General features: G+C 40.7%; 1 protein-coding gene across 1 annotated transcript in view; it reads right to left on the reverse strand.

Annotated features, from left to right (window-relative positions):
* Positions 1 to 17405, reverse strand: part of CDH23 (cadherin related 23) — a 1135250-nt gene that overhangs the window by 560300 nt on the left and 557545 nt on the right. The window contains exon 13 of the mRNA XM_056530710.1: positions 11440 to 11598. Coding sequence (XP_056386685.1) covers positions 11440 to 11598 — 159 coding nt within the window. The remainder of the gene's footprint in view (positions 1 to 11439; positions 11599 to 17405) is intronic.

The following is a 17405-nucleotide window of genomic DNA, read 5'->3' on the forward strand; positions in this document are numbered from 1 at the left end:
AGCAGAGAGCACTGTGTTCCAAAAAGAAAATAATTTCCTCTGTAGTATTCAGCAGCTAATAAGTATTAAGATTATTTTAATAGAAGTAATTCACAAATCTGTTTAACTTTCTGGCACCAGTTGATTAAAAAAAAAAAAGTTTTCCGCCGGAATACCCCTTTAAATACAGGGATATTGCAGTACAGTGGTCTATAGATGCTTGTTTGCATTGTAAATCACTTTCTGTGGATATATGCTTTCTCTTACAGTGGGGACATTGCATTATTCTTCTAGCAGGCTTCTATATGGCGGGCTGAAAAAAAGTAAATGGAAAAAAAAAAAGAAGAAAAAAAAGCACACTAGAGATTGATTTCTCCTGGTCCTGGCGTGAGAATCGATGAGGCAAGAGAAAGAAAAACTCCGAGCTGAAGGGACAGCAGCAAAGAGGCTGAGACTCTGCGGAGCACATAAAAGGTGACCTAATGAATCCAGTGATAGGAGTTTAATTAGCAAATTGACTACATCAATGGACTGCTAAGCAGTATTTCCCTTTACCATCTGCCAGGGAATCTTCAGCGGTGCTCACAAGGTTCACAGATTCTTCGGTATGCCTCATATACACTTTATCAAATGATTTGGCTGGCAAGGGGAAGACTTGCATTGCTAGGAGTAAAATGAAATGTAACTACAACAGCCATACCTGATCGTTTAAGCACTGAGCAAAAAGAAAATTTGGTCTTAAAACTTTTTGTTCCAATGACCATAAACATTGGAAGGACCTATCTTCAGGCTTCTGAATTTCTTACTATAAAAGAATGTTTTTCCTTATCCTTTTATCCTTCTTTCTGAACACATATTTAAATATGATTTACATTTGTCATTCTTATCCTTTTTCAAATCATTGTTCTATTTTTCATTGCTCAAGTGAAGGTATGCCATGCTTCCAGAGAATTGTGATTTTCATATCTGCTGACTTTTATGGTAGCCTTATCTTTTACTACTTAACGTCCATACTGGTAATACTATGGCTATTCCGATATACAACTGTGTTTTATATTAACCGTTTATATCTTGAGTACAACTGGTCCTCTAAACCCAGATATTTTATGTGAAATGTCTGTGAAAGGAGCTTCTGCCTTCATTGACTGAGGACCCTTGGTTCTAGCAGTGTGGTGTTCCCTGCTCTCCGCTGGTAGTGGTACTGGGTAGCCTCTTTTCAGCACATGCATGACTGCTCATGTATGGACATTATAATTGTTAGTCCTGATCTCTACAATTTCTATTGAGATTTTATCCTTATCTGTGTCTTGTGATCACAAATGTTCCCGACTATTCTCTAACCTCAGCGAAACAACTTTTTCAGCAACTTGACTTGGTCCTATCTACTCTTCCACAGTGTGTTGCCTGATTATTGCTGACCATTGCTTTTCTGATAAAGATTTTGTGCCAACAATTCTGAACTGACAAACACTATTGATAGCCAGGCCCGAGTACTACAATTACAGTATGTTTTCTCTCTAACACATATTTGCTCCACTGAGTCACTTTGTCTTGGCATCCACCGAATTATCCAAAGAATTAACCTTCAGAGAATTCCCAAACAACAAAGTCTTTTCACCCATGGAGTTCCAAAGTCATGGGAAAAGGGGGTCTTCTAGGTGAATTGCACACATCAGTTAAAGCAGTACTCTGGAGGAAAAAGGCTGATTTTAAATCAACTGTTGTCAGACAATTATACAAATTTGTAAATTACATCTATTTTAACCCCAGGGTTTTTCCATTTTTGCATTTTCTTTTTTACCTCATCACCTTCTAAAAATCATAACACTTTCAATTTTGCACATAAAATTCCATATGATGGCTTATTTTTTTCGCCAACAATTCTACTTTGCAGTGGCATTAGTCATTTTACCCAAAAATCCACGGTGAAATGGAAAAAAAATTCATTGTGCGACAAAATTGAAGAAAAAATTTCATTTTGTAACTTTTGGGGGCTTCCGTTTCTACGCAGTGCATTTTTCGGTAAAAATAACACATTATCCTTATTCTGTAGGTCCATACATTTAAAATGATACCCTACTAATATAGGTTGGGTATTGTCGTACTTTGGAAAAAAATCATAACTACATGCAGGAAAATTTATATGTTAAAAATTCTCATCTTCTAACCCCTATAACTTTTTTATTTTTCCGCATATGGGGCAGTATGAGTGCTCATTTTTTGTGCCGTGTTCTGAAGTTTTTATCAATACCATTTTTGTATTGATCGGACTTTTTGATCGCTTTTTATTCATTTTTTCATTATATAAAAAGTGACCAAAAATACACTATTTTGGACTTTGGAATTATTTTACGCGTACGCAATTGACCGTGCAATTTAATTAACTATTATATTTTTATAGTTCGGACATTTCCAAACACGGCGATACCACATATGTTAATTTTTATTTACACAGTTTTTTTTTATGGGAAAAGGGGGGTTATTCAAACTTTTATTAGGGAAGGGGTTAAATGACCTTTGTTAACTTTTTCTTTTTCACTTTTTTTTTTGCAGTGTTACAGCTCCCATAGGGACCTATAACACTGCACACACTGATCTCTTATGTTGATCCCTGCAAAGCCATAGCTTTGCTTGGATCAGCGAGATAGGGGCTCGATTGCTCAAGCCTGTAGCTCAGGCTTGGAGCAATCAAACCCAGATTGGACGCGGCGGAGACAGGTAAGGGGACCTCCGCTCGCGTCCTAGCTGATCTGGACATCATGATTTTATTGCAATGTCCCAATCTGCCCGACTGAGCTGTTGGGAAGCGTTTACTTTCACTTTCAGACACGGAGGTCAACTTTGATCGCCACATCTGAAGGGTTAATAGCACGCGGCACAACGATCGGTGCCGCACGCTGTTAGCCCAGGGTCCCGGCTATGAATAGAAGCAGGGACTGACCCAGTGTAATGCAGGGTCACGGTGTAACCACGTTTTAAACACCAGGACCGCCCTACGTCCTTAAGAGGTTAAACTCTTAAATAGGCACTGTCAATACAAAAACTTCCAAAACACAATCCTGTCTGGCTGCAGCATCATTTTTGTCAAGGCTGAAGCACAGGCCTGGACAAAGTCCTGTAAGTGAGGGTGGGGCTAGCACTCCTTTGTGCTCACTGCCTTCATATCAAACTACAGCAGAGAGGAAGGGGTTACAGAACAGCCTGCAATTCCACCGTGCTCACAGCCTTCCTATCAAACTACAGCAGAGAAGAAGTTACAGAACAGCCTGCAATTGGATGAAAAGATCCAGCACTCAAGGAGTAAGCTGAGTAATGCGGAACGAGGGCACACCACCTTCAAGGCGCAGAATGATAAGCAAGTGGGCAACATAAACAAGGTATTTGTGAGAGAAATAAAGGTGCTAGACACACAAAAAAATATGTACATGATCAGAATTAGGTACTTATCAACATATAACATTTTCCTTTTTTTTTTTTTTTTTTTTTGGGGGGGGGGGGGGGGGGGTTTCCAAAAGGTACTTAAGTTTTTAAATACTTATCAGCTTCAGTATGCCCTGGGGGAAGTTGTGTAGTTCTTTCCAGTCAACACAATGCTTTCTGCTGCTACATCTGTCTGTGTTAGGTACTGTCTAGAGCAGTGGTTCTCAACCTTTTTAGCCTAAGGACACCTTGACAGCCCATTCCCAAAATTTTTTAATGATTATAGTATAATTCCTATGCTTTACTTTCCTCTATAACAGGCCCCCTTTTCCTGTCCCTATCTCCCCAGTCCCCTGATTTACAGGTGACGTCTTCTCTAACAGGAGTTGTTTACTTTTCTTTTCTTCACTATCTGGCCTAGACCGCCATTAAGATTTCTCTCCTACAAGACTTTACAGAACCAGCCAAACAAACATTTTAGGCTCCTTTCTGCAGAACAATGCCCACCTATTTACAAACTCCCCATGTTTATTTTCACACACAGTAATAGCACCCGCTTTGCGTCCCCATACAGTTATTAGGCCCCTTCTGTGCCCCCCACATATAGCTGTAGGCCCCCAAACTGCCCCCATGTATAGTTGTAGTCCACCATACTGTCCCAATTTGGTGCTCCACTGCTCCTCTGGTCTGTCAACCTATTGCTATGGCTCATAGCAGTAGGTCCCTGGTCTGCAGGGGCAGTGGAGCAACAAAGCTGATGGTAGTTACTGCCCACAGCAGCCCAGTGCCCACACTTCCCCTTTACTGTCCTGCTACACTCCTTGATGCAGTGACGTCAGTCTTCCCTTTCTTTCAAAGTGGTCCAGACCAGTAACCAGGGGCTGTGGCTGCCATTACTGATTTTTTTTTCACGTACCTCCTGGAGAACTGCTAAGTACCACTGGGGGTACTTGTACCCCAGGCTGAGAACCACTTTTCTAGAGCATGAGCAAATCCCCAAAGCAAGCCTCCTGACATTGCCAGAGGTGGCAGCAGAGAGCATTGTGGTCAGACTGGAGAGAACTACACAACTTTCTCTGGAGCCTACAGCATCTAATACATACTTGAAGGCTTAATGTTTTTAAATAGAAGTAATTTACAAATCTGAGTTGAAAGTACAACTAAATGGTATAACGGGAAGTGCTTCTAAACTTACGGTATATATTTATAAGCACTTCCCCTTGTTTTTTTCCCCTCCATAGTGCCCCGATTTACAATCATCAAACACGATGGAAATCTACCCAAACATGACCTGATTCTTAGGTACTCTTAGATTTGCCAGCTTTCTGCATATCTCGATACACAAGTTACTGCAATATTGGTACACAGGTAAGACACGCTGCCCTTTAAATCATAATGAGATGCTCTGTATCTTGATTTTTCAAGGTAAATTTAATTACTTAAGCTATCTTAATGTTTTAATCGGTTCAGCAGAGCAGATGAGCTGTCTGAAAGAAGCAAGACTAATTGTTTTCCCACTGGCTTCCCCTGTACAAGTACCAGGCTGTGATCAGGTGCAGTCAGCAAGCTCCATATTAGATGCGCAGAGAAAAGCTCCTCACAAAAGGCTCTTGGCAACACCAAGTGACAACTCTTATTTGAGAGTCAAGTGTTCTCTGAAAAATTAATGATCGTTGCAAATTTCTTCAAAAGGAAAACTTTACTCTAGTTGCCCTATGGGAAAATACAACATGTTTCAGATAGAGAGAAAACCTGATGAATTATAACCATTTATATTATTTTAAAAGTTCTTGTGTGGAAAGAGTTTAATGGAGGTAGAGAACAAATTTGTATGCCTCCTTGAATACCCTTTTATCTGGCCTACAACAGCCATGAAATTCATTTCAATTATTCTTTGATTATACATATACTAAGATAGGCCAGAGTCCCATCTCTTCATGTGCCTGGAGCTGTGTGTCGGCCCATGCTCCTGTTTTTTTTTTTTTTTTTCCAGATTTTTTTAAAGGGTACCTCTCATCAAATAAACTTTTGATATATTTTAGATTAATGAATGTTGAATAACTTTCCAATAGCATGTTAATGAAAAATATGCTTCTTTCTATTGTATTTTTCCCGATCAGTCCTGTCAGCAAGCATTTCTGACTCATGCTGGAGTCCTAAACACTCAGAGCTGCCAGCCTGCTTTGTTCACAGCCAAACAGGCTGTGAACAAAGCAGGCTGGCAGCTCTGAGTGTTCTCCTTTGTGAACAAAGCAGACTGGCAGCTCATAGTGTTTAGGACTCCAGCATGAGTCTGAAATGCTTGCTGCCAGGACTGGTAGGGAGACCCCTAGTGGTCATTTCTTCAAAGTGGACAATTAAATAGAAAGAAGCATATTTTTTAATAACATAACATGCAATTGTAAAGTTATTCTGCATACATTAATCTATAATATATCAAAAGTTTTTTTGATGAGAAGTACCCTTTAAATAAGTTTTTTCTTGCTACAGCAAATGCTATTATATAGTTTGCAAACCAGGCGTGCATGATCTATGGGAGCACCGGAGATACCAGAGTACAGTACTCCCATCTCCTGCACTCCCATAGCTGACTACTAAATTATGCTGGGAGAGGGCACCATTCTGGAGATTGTAGGGCGTCCCAGTGCTTTAACTCCCGAGATCAGATGCTTTTCCGCTATTCTATGCATAGGGGATACATTTTTGGATAACCCATTTGAAGTAATGATTATGATGTTGTAGCAAAATCTTCATCCATTACTGCAGGAGTAGCTTGGCTATCATCAGGTTGGTCAGGTAACTGGAGCACCTTGTTGGGCTCTGCATCTTTTGCAGTTTGCAAATTTTGAAAGAAGATATTTCCAATAGATCATACAATGTCACATTAAACAGATGCCCCGTCATTTTTACACAGATGTTCACCAAATGTCACCATATGATTCCAAAATTGAATCTTAAGCGCAAAATCCTTTTTTACATGAACCTTCCCCCAAGTTTCAGCACGTGCTCAGAGAATGTTAGCATCACATCCTTCTGAAATGGAACTCCTTTTCACTTACATTTATTTGATGTTGTTTATAAGGTGCTGTCATTTAATAAAATGAAGTAATGTTCATGAACCTGAGTAATGACCACATACTGATAACCGAACACAAAACATCATGGACAATGTATATAGGAGCAAAACAATCTCCCTCTGCATTTCACAGGCAAAGCACTATACACTTCTCATTATACTCAGCAATTGTCATTTGTCATGTTCTAGTGTAACCCCATTTACAGGCCTGAGGAATATCCTTTTGTGGTATGAATAGGTTCATAAATATGAAATGATGATTTACTGGCTTGAATGACCATGCAATGAGGTGGACATTTTCTCCGTCAGTGTAATAATATCATATATCACAAAGTTAAATGACATTTCCAACTATGAGAAAAACTACAGTTGAAAAATTTCTCGGAATAAGAAAACTATGTTCAAAGCACTAGGGTCATTTTACACAACTGAAAAACGGCATGTATGAAACCAGTTATATTTATTGACAAATGTTTGATTTATTTGCCTGTTATGGAGATCAGCAAAAACATCTATAAAGGTCTGGGTAAGGTCTGATCCCACAACCAGCTCTTTCTGGGGACTGGATATTATAAATATTACTGGCTCATTGCTTGGAGCTTGACATCCTGACTTGTTAAACATGTGCTTGAAATATTTAGAGTATGTTTAAAAAAAAAAAAAAAAACGCTTTGTGCATTCTTCAACATGGAAAAAGTGGGATGACGCTTTTCTGTGCATTATCGCATGAACTGTTAATGGGAGCTTTAAAGCATTGAAATGTTGGTTTTGTTGGGGTCTGGGTGTTAGGACCTCCACAGCTTACTGCTCTTCCTCTCTCATTGTTCCATTCACGTTACTAGAACAATGTTGCAGTACACTGTATGCAGAGGCGTAACTATAGGGGGTGTAGAAGTAGCAGTCACCTATGGGGCACATCTGCCCCATAAGAGACCAGTATTATAAATGGCACAAGGGGCCCTGTTGAAGATTTTTGCATTGGGAACGAGAAGCTACAAGTCATGCCTCAGGTTGCATAGCTATTACTAAAAGAGTGACGATTGTAAGTTTGACCTCAGATAAACATTAAAGAGGCTAAAGCTCTTGCACAAAAAGGAAGAGGTGAATGCCAACCCCTAGCTTGAGAAGAGGCTATCAATTTTTCAGAACTGGACAAGTATGGACTACTTTCATGATTTCACTTATTAACCCCTTGCCACAGAACGCCGGGTTTTTATGGCGCTGCGGCATAGGAGGGTTATGATGTCCGCATGGTCTCGGCTGCTATTAGCAGCCAGGGCCCGTGGCTAATGCTGGACATCGCCGTTCCGGCAGATGTCCCTCATTAACTCTTTAGACGCGGCGGTCAAAGTTGATCGTCTCGTCTAAAAGTGAAAGTAAAAGCATCCCGGCAGCTCAGTTGGGCTGATCGGGACATCGTGATAAAATCACGATGTCCCGATCAGCTAGGACACAGCAGGAAGGTCTCTTACCTGCCTCCTGTGACTCCGAACGGTGATTGATTGCTGCAAGCCTTAAATCCAGGCTTGAGCAATCAACCGCCGATAACACTGATCAATGCAAAGCTATGGCTTTGCAGTGAACAGTGTAAAAGATCAGTGTGTGCAATGTTATAGTCCCCTATGGGAGCTATAACACTGCAAAAAAAAAGTGAACAAAAAAGTGAATGAAGATCATTCAACCCCTTCCCTAATAAAAGTTTGAATCACCCCCCCCCCCCCCCTTTTCCCATAAAAAATTTAAAACTGTGTAAATAAAAATAAAAATAAACATATGTGGTATCGCCGCGTGTGTAAATGTCCTATTATAAAAATATATCGTTAATGAAATTGCACGGTCAATGTCGTACGCGCAAAACAAATTCAAAAGTCCAAAATAGCTTATTTTTGGTCACTTTTTATAACGTAAAAAAATGAATAAAAAGCAATCAAAAAGTCAGATCAAAACAAAAATGGTACCGATAAAAACTTCAGATCACGGCGCAAAAATTAGCCCTCATACTGCCCCATACACAGAAGAATAAAAAAGTTATAGGGGGTCAAAATAGGACAATTTTAAACGTATACATTTTCCTGCATGTAGTTATGATTTTTTTCCGAAGTAATACAAAATCAAACCTATATACCGTATATACTCGAGTATAAGCCGACCCGAGTATAAGCCGAGACCCCTAATTTCAACCCAAAATCCCAGGAAAAGTTATTGACTCGAGTATAAGCCTAGGGTGGGAAATACCTCATCCCCCCCTGTCATCATCCAGACCCGTCATTAACATCCTCATCATCATCATCCCCTTGTCATCATCCCACACATCCCCCCTTCATCATCCCCTTATCATCCCACACATCCCCCCTTCATCATCCCCTTGTCATCATCCCACACATCCCCCCTTCATCATCCCCTTATCATCCCGCACATCCCCCCTTCATCATCCCCTTATCATCCCACACATCCCCCCTTCATCATCCCCTTATCATCCCACACATCCCCCCTTCATCATCCCCTTGTAATCATCCCACACCCCCCCCCTTCATCATCCCCACCCCCCTTCATCATCCCCACACCCCCCCCCCTTCATCATCCTCTTCTCATCATTCGCCCTCAGTGGTTTTCAACCTGCGGACCTCCAGAGGTTTCAAAACTACAACTCCCAGCAAGCCCGGGCAGCCATCGGCTGTCCGGGCTTGCTGGGAGTTGTAGTTTTGAAACCTCCGGAGGTCCGCAGGTTGAAGACCACTGCGGCCTTCAACATCATCCAGCCCCCTCTCACCCCCTTTAGTTCTGAGTACTCACCTCCGCTCGGCGCTGGTCCGGTCCTGCAGGACTGTCCGGTGAGGAGGTGGTCCGGTGAGGAGGTGGTCCGGGCTGCTATCTTCACCGGGGGCGCCTCTTCTCCGCGCTTCCGGCCCGGAATAGAGGCGTTGCCTTGACAATGACGCAGAATTACGTTGGCAATGAACGCACCTCTGCGTCGTTGTCACGGCAACGTGACTATTCTGAGGCCGGGCCCGAAGCGCTTAGAAGAGGCCTCCCCGGTGAAGATAGCAGCCCGGAACACTATCCCACCGGACCACCTCCTCACCGGACAGTCCTGCAGGACCGGACCAGCGCCGAGCGGAGGTGAGTACTCAGAACTAAAGGGGGTGAGAGGGGGCTGGATGATGTTGAAGGCCGCAGTGGTCCTCAACCTGCGGACCTCCGGAGGTTTCAAAACTACAACTCCCAGCAAGCCCGGACAGCCGATGGCTGCCCGGGCTTGCTGGGAGTTGTAGTTTTGAAACCTCTGGAGGTCCGCAGGTTGAAGACCACTGCGGGTGGGGGAGTTCACTCGAGTATAAGCCGAGGGGGGTGTTTTCAGCACGAAAAATCGTGCTGAAAAACTCGGCTTATACTCGAGTATATACGGTAAGTAGGGTATCATTTTAAATGTATGGACCTGGAGAATAAAGATAAGGTGTCATTTTTATGAACAATGTACTGCATTGAAATAGAAGCCCCAAAATTTACAAAATTGTGTTTTTTCTTCCATTTTGTCGCACAATGATTTTTTTCCGTTTCGCCGTAGATTTTTGGGTAAAATGACTGATGTCATCACAAAGTAGAATTGGTGGCGCAAAAAATAAGCCATCATATGGATTTTTAGCTGCAAAATTGAAAGGGTTTTGGTTTTTAAAAGGTAAGGAGGAAAAAAACAAAGTGAAAAACAGAAAAACGCTATGTCCTTAAGGGGGTAAAGATAGATTGTTTTTTTTCTTGCTTTTTTCTTTTATTTTCATGTGAAATAGAAAGTTGTCCATGGATAGAGAGCTGCAGCTTTCAATTTCTTCTGGCTATATTAGATACTTATATGGTGTTAGGAAAAATATACCACAGCCTCTGTGCTGTATATAGTCTAGTCCAACCTAATACTGTGCTTCAAAACTGTGGATCAACCTTCAAAAATATAGCATCAGGTTGAGCTATTATTCTATTTTACAGTTCTCTGCATGTAAGCCAATGTATGAAATCATTTCCAGTGCTAGAAAAAGAGAAACAAGATGCTTTTGGAATTCATCCACCCAGATGTACCCACATGATTTATAAAATAAAAATGGCTTTAAATGACATTCAGTCAGGTACTTAAATCCATCACTCAGTATCCGCAACATGTTTTTCTATGACAATTACACATCTATATATCTACGCATTTATATGTCAGATTACAGTTCAAAGCTGAATTGTGTATTTCTTGATTCCTAATAATGTAAAGTATCTTCTGCAGCCTTGACATATGTAGCATACTTTGCTCCAGAAATATAATTTTAGCTTCCGATGAGGAAACGGTCATTCTATTCAGTCACACTAAACCCAACACACTGGGTTGTAGTGTGGGTGAACAGGAGACCGATGAGGGGTCACTGACTGCTATACGTACCTGCAAAGTATAGATCTGTCCCTCTGAAGATTGGCTTCCATCTTCCCTGAATTGCGCGCTGGTGGCAGGTCCGCCGGCTAGATTTGAATATTCATTGTCGTGGGTCAGTCGGTGCAGCGCTCACATGACCCGCGACAATTAATATTCAAATTGAGCTGGTGGGCCAGCCTCCAGCACGCAATTCAGGGAAGATGGATGCCGATCTATGGAGGGACAGATCTCCCCTTTTTAGGTACGTATAGCAGTCAGCGACACACTATTACCCGATGTATTGGGGTTAGTGTGGGTGAACAGGATGACCGTTTTCCTTTAATGCAATTCTTACCTATTGTATTTGAAAACACAAGAAAAACAATAAAACATACAGAAAGCATTGCAAGCAGTAACCCTATAATATATTTTTGTCCCTCTATGTATAGCAGTCAAACATTTTGTAATACATGCGTCAGATTTCAGTAAAATACAATTAAGATATCCAACTGCAAAATTTATGTGAGAAGTAAAATGACAGTAAACAGTAACAATATGTAATGTATAACATTTCACTCACAGAAACTTGGAGGATTGTGGTTCCCACAGTAACATTCTCATACAAGGTGATGTTGTAGAGCGGCTGGCTGAAGATAGGACGGTTATCATTTTCATTCAGAAGGTTAATTTTAAATTGGGAAAATCCAACATGATCCATGACACTTTCATTTGCAAACAGCTGCAAAACAGAGACTATGTTACATTCTTTAATTCATAAGAATATTTATCATAATATACTCTTCAGAGAAACCACAATATCAATACAGTCTGACAGTGTCATAGAGAAGGTACAGTTTAAAGGGTTGGAAATTAATTAGGGCATGTTCACACAGATCTGCACAGATATAGGAGGCAAAATCTGTACTGATTTTCCATCCAAATTAGTGAAATTAGTTTTGCATGAAATACCTACTTTTGACTGCAATGGGGAATTCAACACCACACTTAAAAATCTGCATGGTTTTCACACATCAGGTTTTATTTACTAAGGCTTTTCCTAGTAGATTTTGTAGTTTTTTTTGTGTCGTATACCAGAATTTATGACAAAAAAAAAAAAAAAAAACACTACCTCGCCACTTTACTCATAAAACCCTAAAAGTGGTGTGGTCATCGGGTAAAAGGGTATGTCTTCAAAAAAAAAATCTACATTTTAGAAAGAATAATGCTACAAATTGGACCAAAGGTTAGTAAGGGTCCAAAATTACAAATATCCAAACCACAGGGCCGTAGCCCGGGGTAAGAAAAAAAACATTTAGGCACATCCCTAAAATATAACTTTTAATGATGTGCTTTAAAACTTCCCCAAAGTGAAAATTAAAACTGACACATGACAGGGTAGTGTACTATCAACTGTGATTACTGAGGTTAATACTGTCAATGCTGGTAATATGCGGCGCTGCAGTCTGCCGCAATGAATACCTGTCATTGTGTGTTTAAAATAAGCACAACATGCCAACCTTTACATGTTTCGCCAATACAAGGGCGTTCTCAAGAGGTATATTGTGGCAAGGTAGGACAAACAATGGCGGAGGGGGTATTTCTAATGATGCCCTTTGACATCATCAGCAGTGGACCCAGATATGACCAATCAAAAATACGCTCACATAGCTCAAGATCACTAGCCATACACAGTCCTCACTTGGCTATTACTTTCAGGTTCAACTCACCTGTGGTCCAATCACAGAGGCTGTATCTACTGGCGTACTGCTACATAGCGCAGCACTGTGGCAAGCTGTGACCGCGCGCTATGATGACCAGAGGACAGTGCCGCGCTATGTAGCAGTATGCCAGTAGATACAGTCTCTGTGATTGGACCACAGGTGAGTTGAACCTAGAAGTAATAGCCAGGTGAGGACTGTGTATGGCTAGTGATCTTGAGCTATTTGAGCGTATTTCTGATTGGTCATATCTGGGTCCACTGCTGATGATGTCAAAGGGCATCATTAGAAATACCCCCTCCACCATTGTTTGTCCTACCTTGCCATAATATACCTCTTGAAAATGCCGTTGTAACGGCAAAACATGTAGAGGTTGGTATGTTTTGTTCATTTTAAACACACATTGACAGGTGTTCATTGAGGTTTGGATATTTGTTCATTTTAGAAAGAAACTACAAATTTACTAATGTTTCCACATAAAATGTGGTGGATTGAGCTCTGGAAAATCCAACAGCACAGAGCAAAAAGTAGGGAAATACAAGAGACAATAGTAAATACCATGGAAAAAAATACCTGTTGAAAACAAAAAAACGCAAAGAAAACTACACTCCACTCTTAGTAAATGAGGCCTATAATGTTGCAATTTTTTCAGCATGGAAAAAAGTGACATTCAGATTTTCTTTGCATTTACCCATATATTCTCCCAATGAAATGAATGGGAGCTATACAATTCATGCTAAAATCTGCATGTAAATTCACATGAAAATTTAAAACACTACCAGAAGAACAACTTCTTTTCCCTCACCTTCTTTCTTTTCCCCTTTCCATTGTAAATTGTAAACCCTCGAGAGCAAGGCTCTCTGAAATTCTGTAGTAGTCTCCCATAAAGTACGGTAAGCAGTGTTTATTATAGATGTTTTCTTGCTTCAAGTATTGTACTTAAGGATGCACAATTTTTGCACATACTGTATAGTATACGCTATCATTAAAGCAAAAATGTAGATATTCTTGGCTGTGTCTTGTTTATACTTAAAGGGGTACTCCAGTGGAAAAAAAAAATTTCATATGAACTTGTGCCAGAAAGTTAAACAGATTTGTAAATTGCTTCTATTAAAAAATCTTAATCCTTCTAGTACTTATCAGCTGCTGTATACTATAGAGGAAGTTAACTTGTTCTTTTCTGTCTGACCACAGTGCTCTCTACTGACACCTCGGTCCATGTCAGGAACTGTCCAGAGCAGTAGAGGTTTGCTATGGGAATTTGCTCCTGCTCTGGACAGTTCCTGACATGGACAGAGGTGTCAGCAGAGAGCACTGTGGTCAGACAGAAAAGAACTATACAACTTCCTCTGTAGTATACAGCAGCTGATAAGAACTGGTAGGATTAAGATTTTTTAATAGAAGTAATTTACAAATCTGTTTAACTTTCTGGAGCCAGTTGATATGAAAAAAAAATGTTTTCCAGCGGAGTACCCCTTTAATTCCTTTTTAATCCTAGGATATGGTTCCCCTACTGCTTACATTTTCCACAATAAAACCTGGTTTTTAAAAGGTTGAATTGCATCATCCTGTATTTTCTGTACTTTGAGTCCTATCTAAGGGCAGCCAATGATAGATCAGTTACATAAAACTTTTGTCAACTAACACATACTGGAAAATCTTAGTGTATTCTTATGTGATGCAGCTTCAGCAAGTTTCCCTGCCTTCTGCTTATAAAAGGTTTTCCCTTGTTAGTTCTTAAAAGCAGGAGGCTGGGAAGACCAGTGAAAAGCTTAATCTCATTGGATATACTACGGTAGAGACTAACCTACTATATGACTGCACTCTTGTTCTCTAGGATAAGTCAGAAATTATGTGTTCAGCAGCACTGTATGTGTAGACTAGACACAGAGATGTAACTTGTAGCTTCTGGGCCCCGATGCAAAAATTGCTACAGGGCCCCATGTGGCAATTATAATACTGGTCTCTTATGTGGCAGATGCGCTTTGGGGCCCCCTTAGGCAGCTTCTATAGCTACGCCCCTGGCTAGACATACAAAAGATTAAGGGGGGGGGGGTAGAGCTTCGGTAGATGATGATGAAATAATGTAATTCACAGACGTCCTATACACAGGGGAGTCTGACATCCTGTCTACATATGAGAGCAGGCTCTGGACTGGTGGTAAGACTGAGGATCACTTGACAACTGCCCATAAAGAAATAGTGTACATGTATGCATTTAAATGTGCTGTTGTGCTGTGAGAGCATACTGCATACTGTTTAGATACTGCATTAAATTATACGACAGAATACAGTAAGCCCCTGGGCATCTGATAAACTGCCTGAAATGGTGACTACCATTTTTGGTCCGCACACATACTTCCTCAGCTATACAGCCTGAACTAGTGACAGCTTGGCGTTCTCTTTCAGATTCTTCTCATTGGTGTTTTAAACCAAATCTTTTATCCTTAGTAGCAAAAGGAATTGCTGGAATTGCTACAGACTTATTCTAACACTGCGGATTTATGACAGGGAAATGCAAAATGCTATAAAAAATATAACCCAAGCAGACGGCAGGTAATGGCGATGTTGGTCGAGAGGAGCATTTATGCTCTATAAAACTTTTACAACCCTCTCTGTCAGATAGCAAATATGTCCTTTTTAGCAATGCAGACCTCTGAAAAGCTAGTGCCAGCTTTGTACTGGTTTGACACAAAGGAATAGCGAGGCACAGAAATCTTTTTTATAGAGTCACAATTGACATCACTATATTTATGCATTTTGGACGAGTACCTTTGATCATTAGTCTCCTCTTCTGGAGACCCTGTTCTTTCTATCATTTAATGTTTAGTGGCTTCATAGCTCTTGTTCCTGTTGTTCCTGGGAGGGTGCTAACTGTAGTTAAATCCAACCCTTGAACATCTAAAGCAAATTTGTCAGCTATAATTCCCATTTTAAATGACAGACACTGTTAGATAACTGCACAAAGACATGTGGTGCCTATTATTATATGTGTCTATGCTTCCACGTAGAAATGTAGAAACATGCTTTAATTCTCTTGTGCAAAGTGTCAAAGGGGCGTTTACAACTCCTGAAGCGCTCAGGGCTGGAACGTCTCCTTACTGCCCCTCCCATCCCTATCGCTGCTTTATCGACAGTACCCAAAACCTGTTTCCAAACCTCATTCTTTCTCTGAGCATACAGATTGTGCACAGGAACATGCTTTGGAAGCAGTGTCACCATTGAAAGCTGTTCCCTGACTGTCAATCTAAGCAGGGATAGGAATGAAATGGGGTGCGAGGAGTTCCAGCCCTCAGCACGCCATGGGCCTGGGAATGCCTCTTTGACCCTTTGCACCAGGGAATAAAAACATTTTAGGAACATAGAATGTGTCTGCATATAAGAAACACCCGGCCCATCTAGTCTGCCCAATAATCTGAATACTATGAATAGTCTCTGGCCCTATCTTATATGAAGGATAGCCTTATGCTTATCCCATGATTCTTAAACTCCTTCACTGTATTTGCAGCGACCACTTCTGAAGGAAGTCTATTCCATGCATCCACTACTCTCTCAGTAAAATAATACTTTCTGATATTACTGCATAAACCTTTGCCCCTCTAATTTAAAACCATGTCCTCTTGTGGTATTCTTCTTTTAAATATGCTCTCCTCCTTTACTTTTTTAAATTTCCTTTATGTATTCAAAAGTTTCTATGATTTCCCCTTTGTCAAGTTTTTCTCTCAACTATATATTATTCAATGTTATGGAAGAAAAGCCATTCATATGAAAGGTGCCATGTGTCTCTTTGCCTTAACAGCTGACAGTGTCTGCAGTTTAGAACATGAATTGCAGATGACAGATTTCCTTTAAACATTTGCTGCCCCCCTAATGATGTAGATACAATAAAGTGAAATCCTATGGCAGAGAGCAATTGTCTTTATGCCCCGCCATACATTCTCCTAGGCCACAGACACTTGGCAAAGCCCAGCATGATGCAATAATGTCATCGTACCTGCCTCCACCAAGCCGCTAAAAGCACAAGCCTTTTGTAAAGAGGCCAGTAGCCTCAGCTGCTTTAGTCATTGGGAAACAGGGTTCAGTTAGTATTCTTTTTCTAATTTTATTTTCAGAGATATTTTTACTGTGTAGATACACTAAGGGGCACTTCATCTGTGTGTTTGGCAATAACAGGGCCCTTTAGTGGTGTGCTTGGAACTAATGGGGCGCTTTAGCAGATGCACTATCACTGTGTAGTGGTAGTAAAGGGGCAGTACTACTGTACAGGGGCAGTTATGTGATGCAATACTGTATGAAAGGCACTAAAGGGGAACTACTACTGTCCGGGGCAGTTACATGATGCAATACTGTATGATGGGCACTAAAGGGGCTCTGCTACTGTACAGGGGCAGTAACATCATGCAATACTGTGTGTTGGGCACTATTACTGTGTTAGAGGCACCATTACTAGGTGCAGATATAAAGAGGAACAAAAATTGATGTACCTTTGAAGGTAATCTAGTGTTGTGTGGTCCTTTCAGGCGACACAAAAAGGCCACACTTTAAGCCATGGTTAAAGGGGTACTCCTGTAAAAAAACTTTTTTTTTTTTTTTTTTACTCAACTGGTGCCAGAAAGTTAAACAGATTTGTAAATTACTTCTATTAAAAAATCTTAATCCTTCCAATACATTTTATGGGCTGTATACTACAGAGGAAAGGCTTTTCTTTTTGGATTTCTCTGATGTCATGACCACAGTGCTCTCTGCTGATCTCTGCTGTCCATTTTAGGAACTGTCCAGAGCAGCATATGTTTGCTATTGGGATTTTCTCCTGCTCTGGACAGTTCCAA

The sequence above is a fragment of the Hyla sarda genome, chromosome 7 (assembly GCF_029499605.1).
Source record: "Hyla sarda isolate aHylSar1 chromosome 7, aHylSar1.hap1, whole genome shotgun sequence".
In the NCBI taxonomy this organism is placed as follows: Eukaryota; Metazoa; Chordata; class Amphibia; order Anura; family Hylidae; genus Hyla; species Hyla sarda.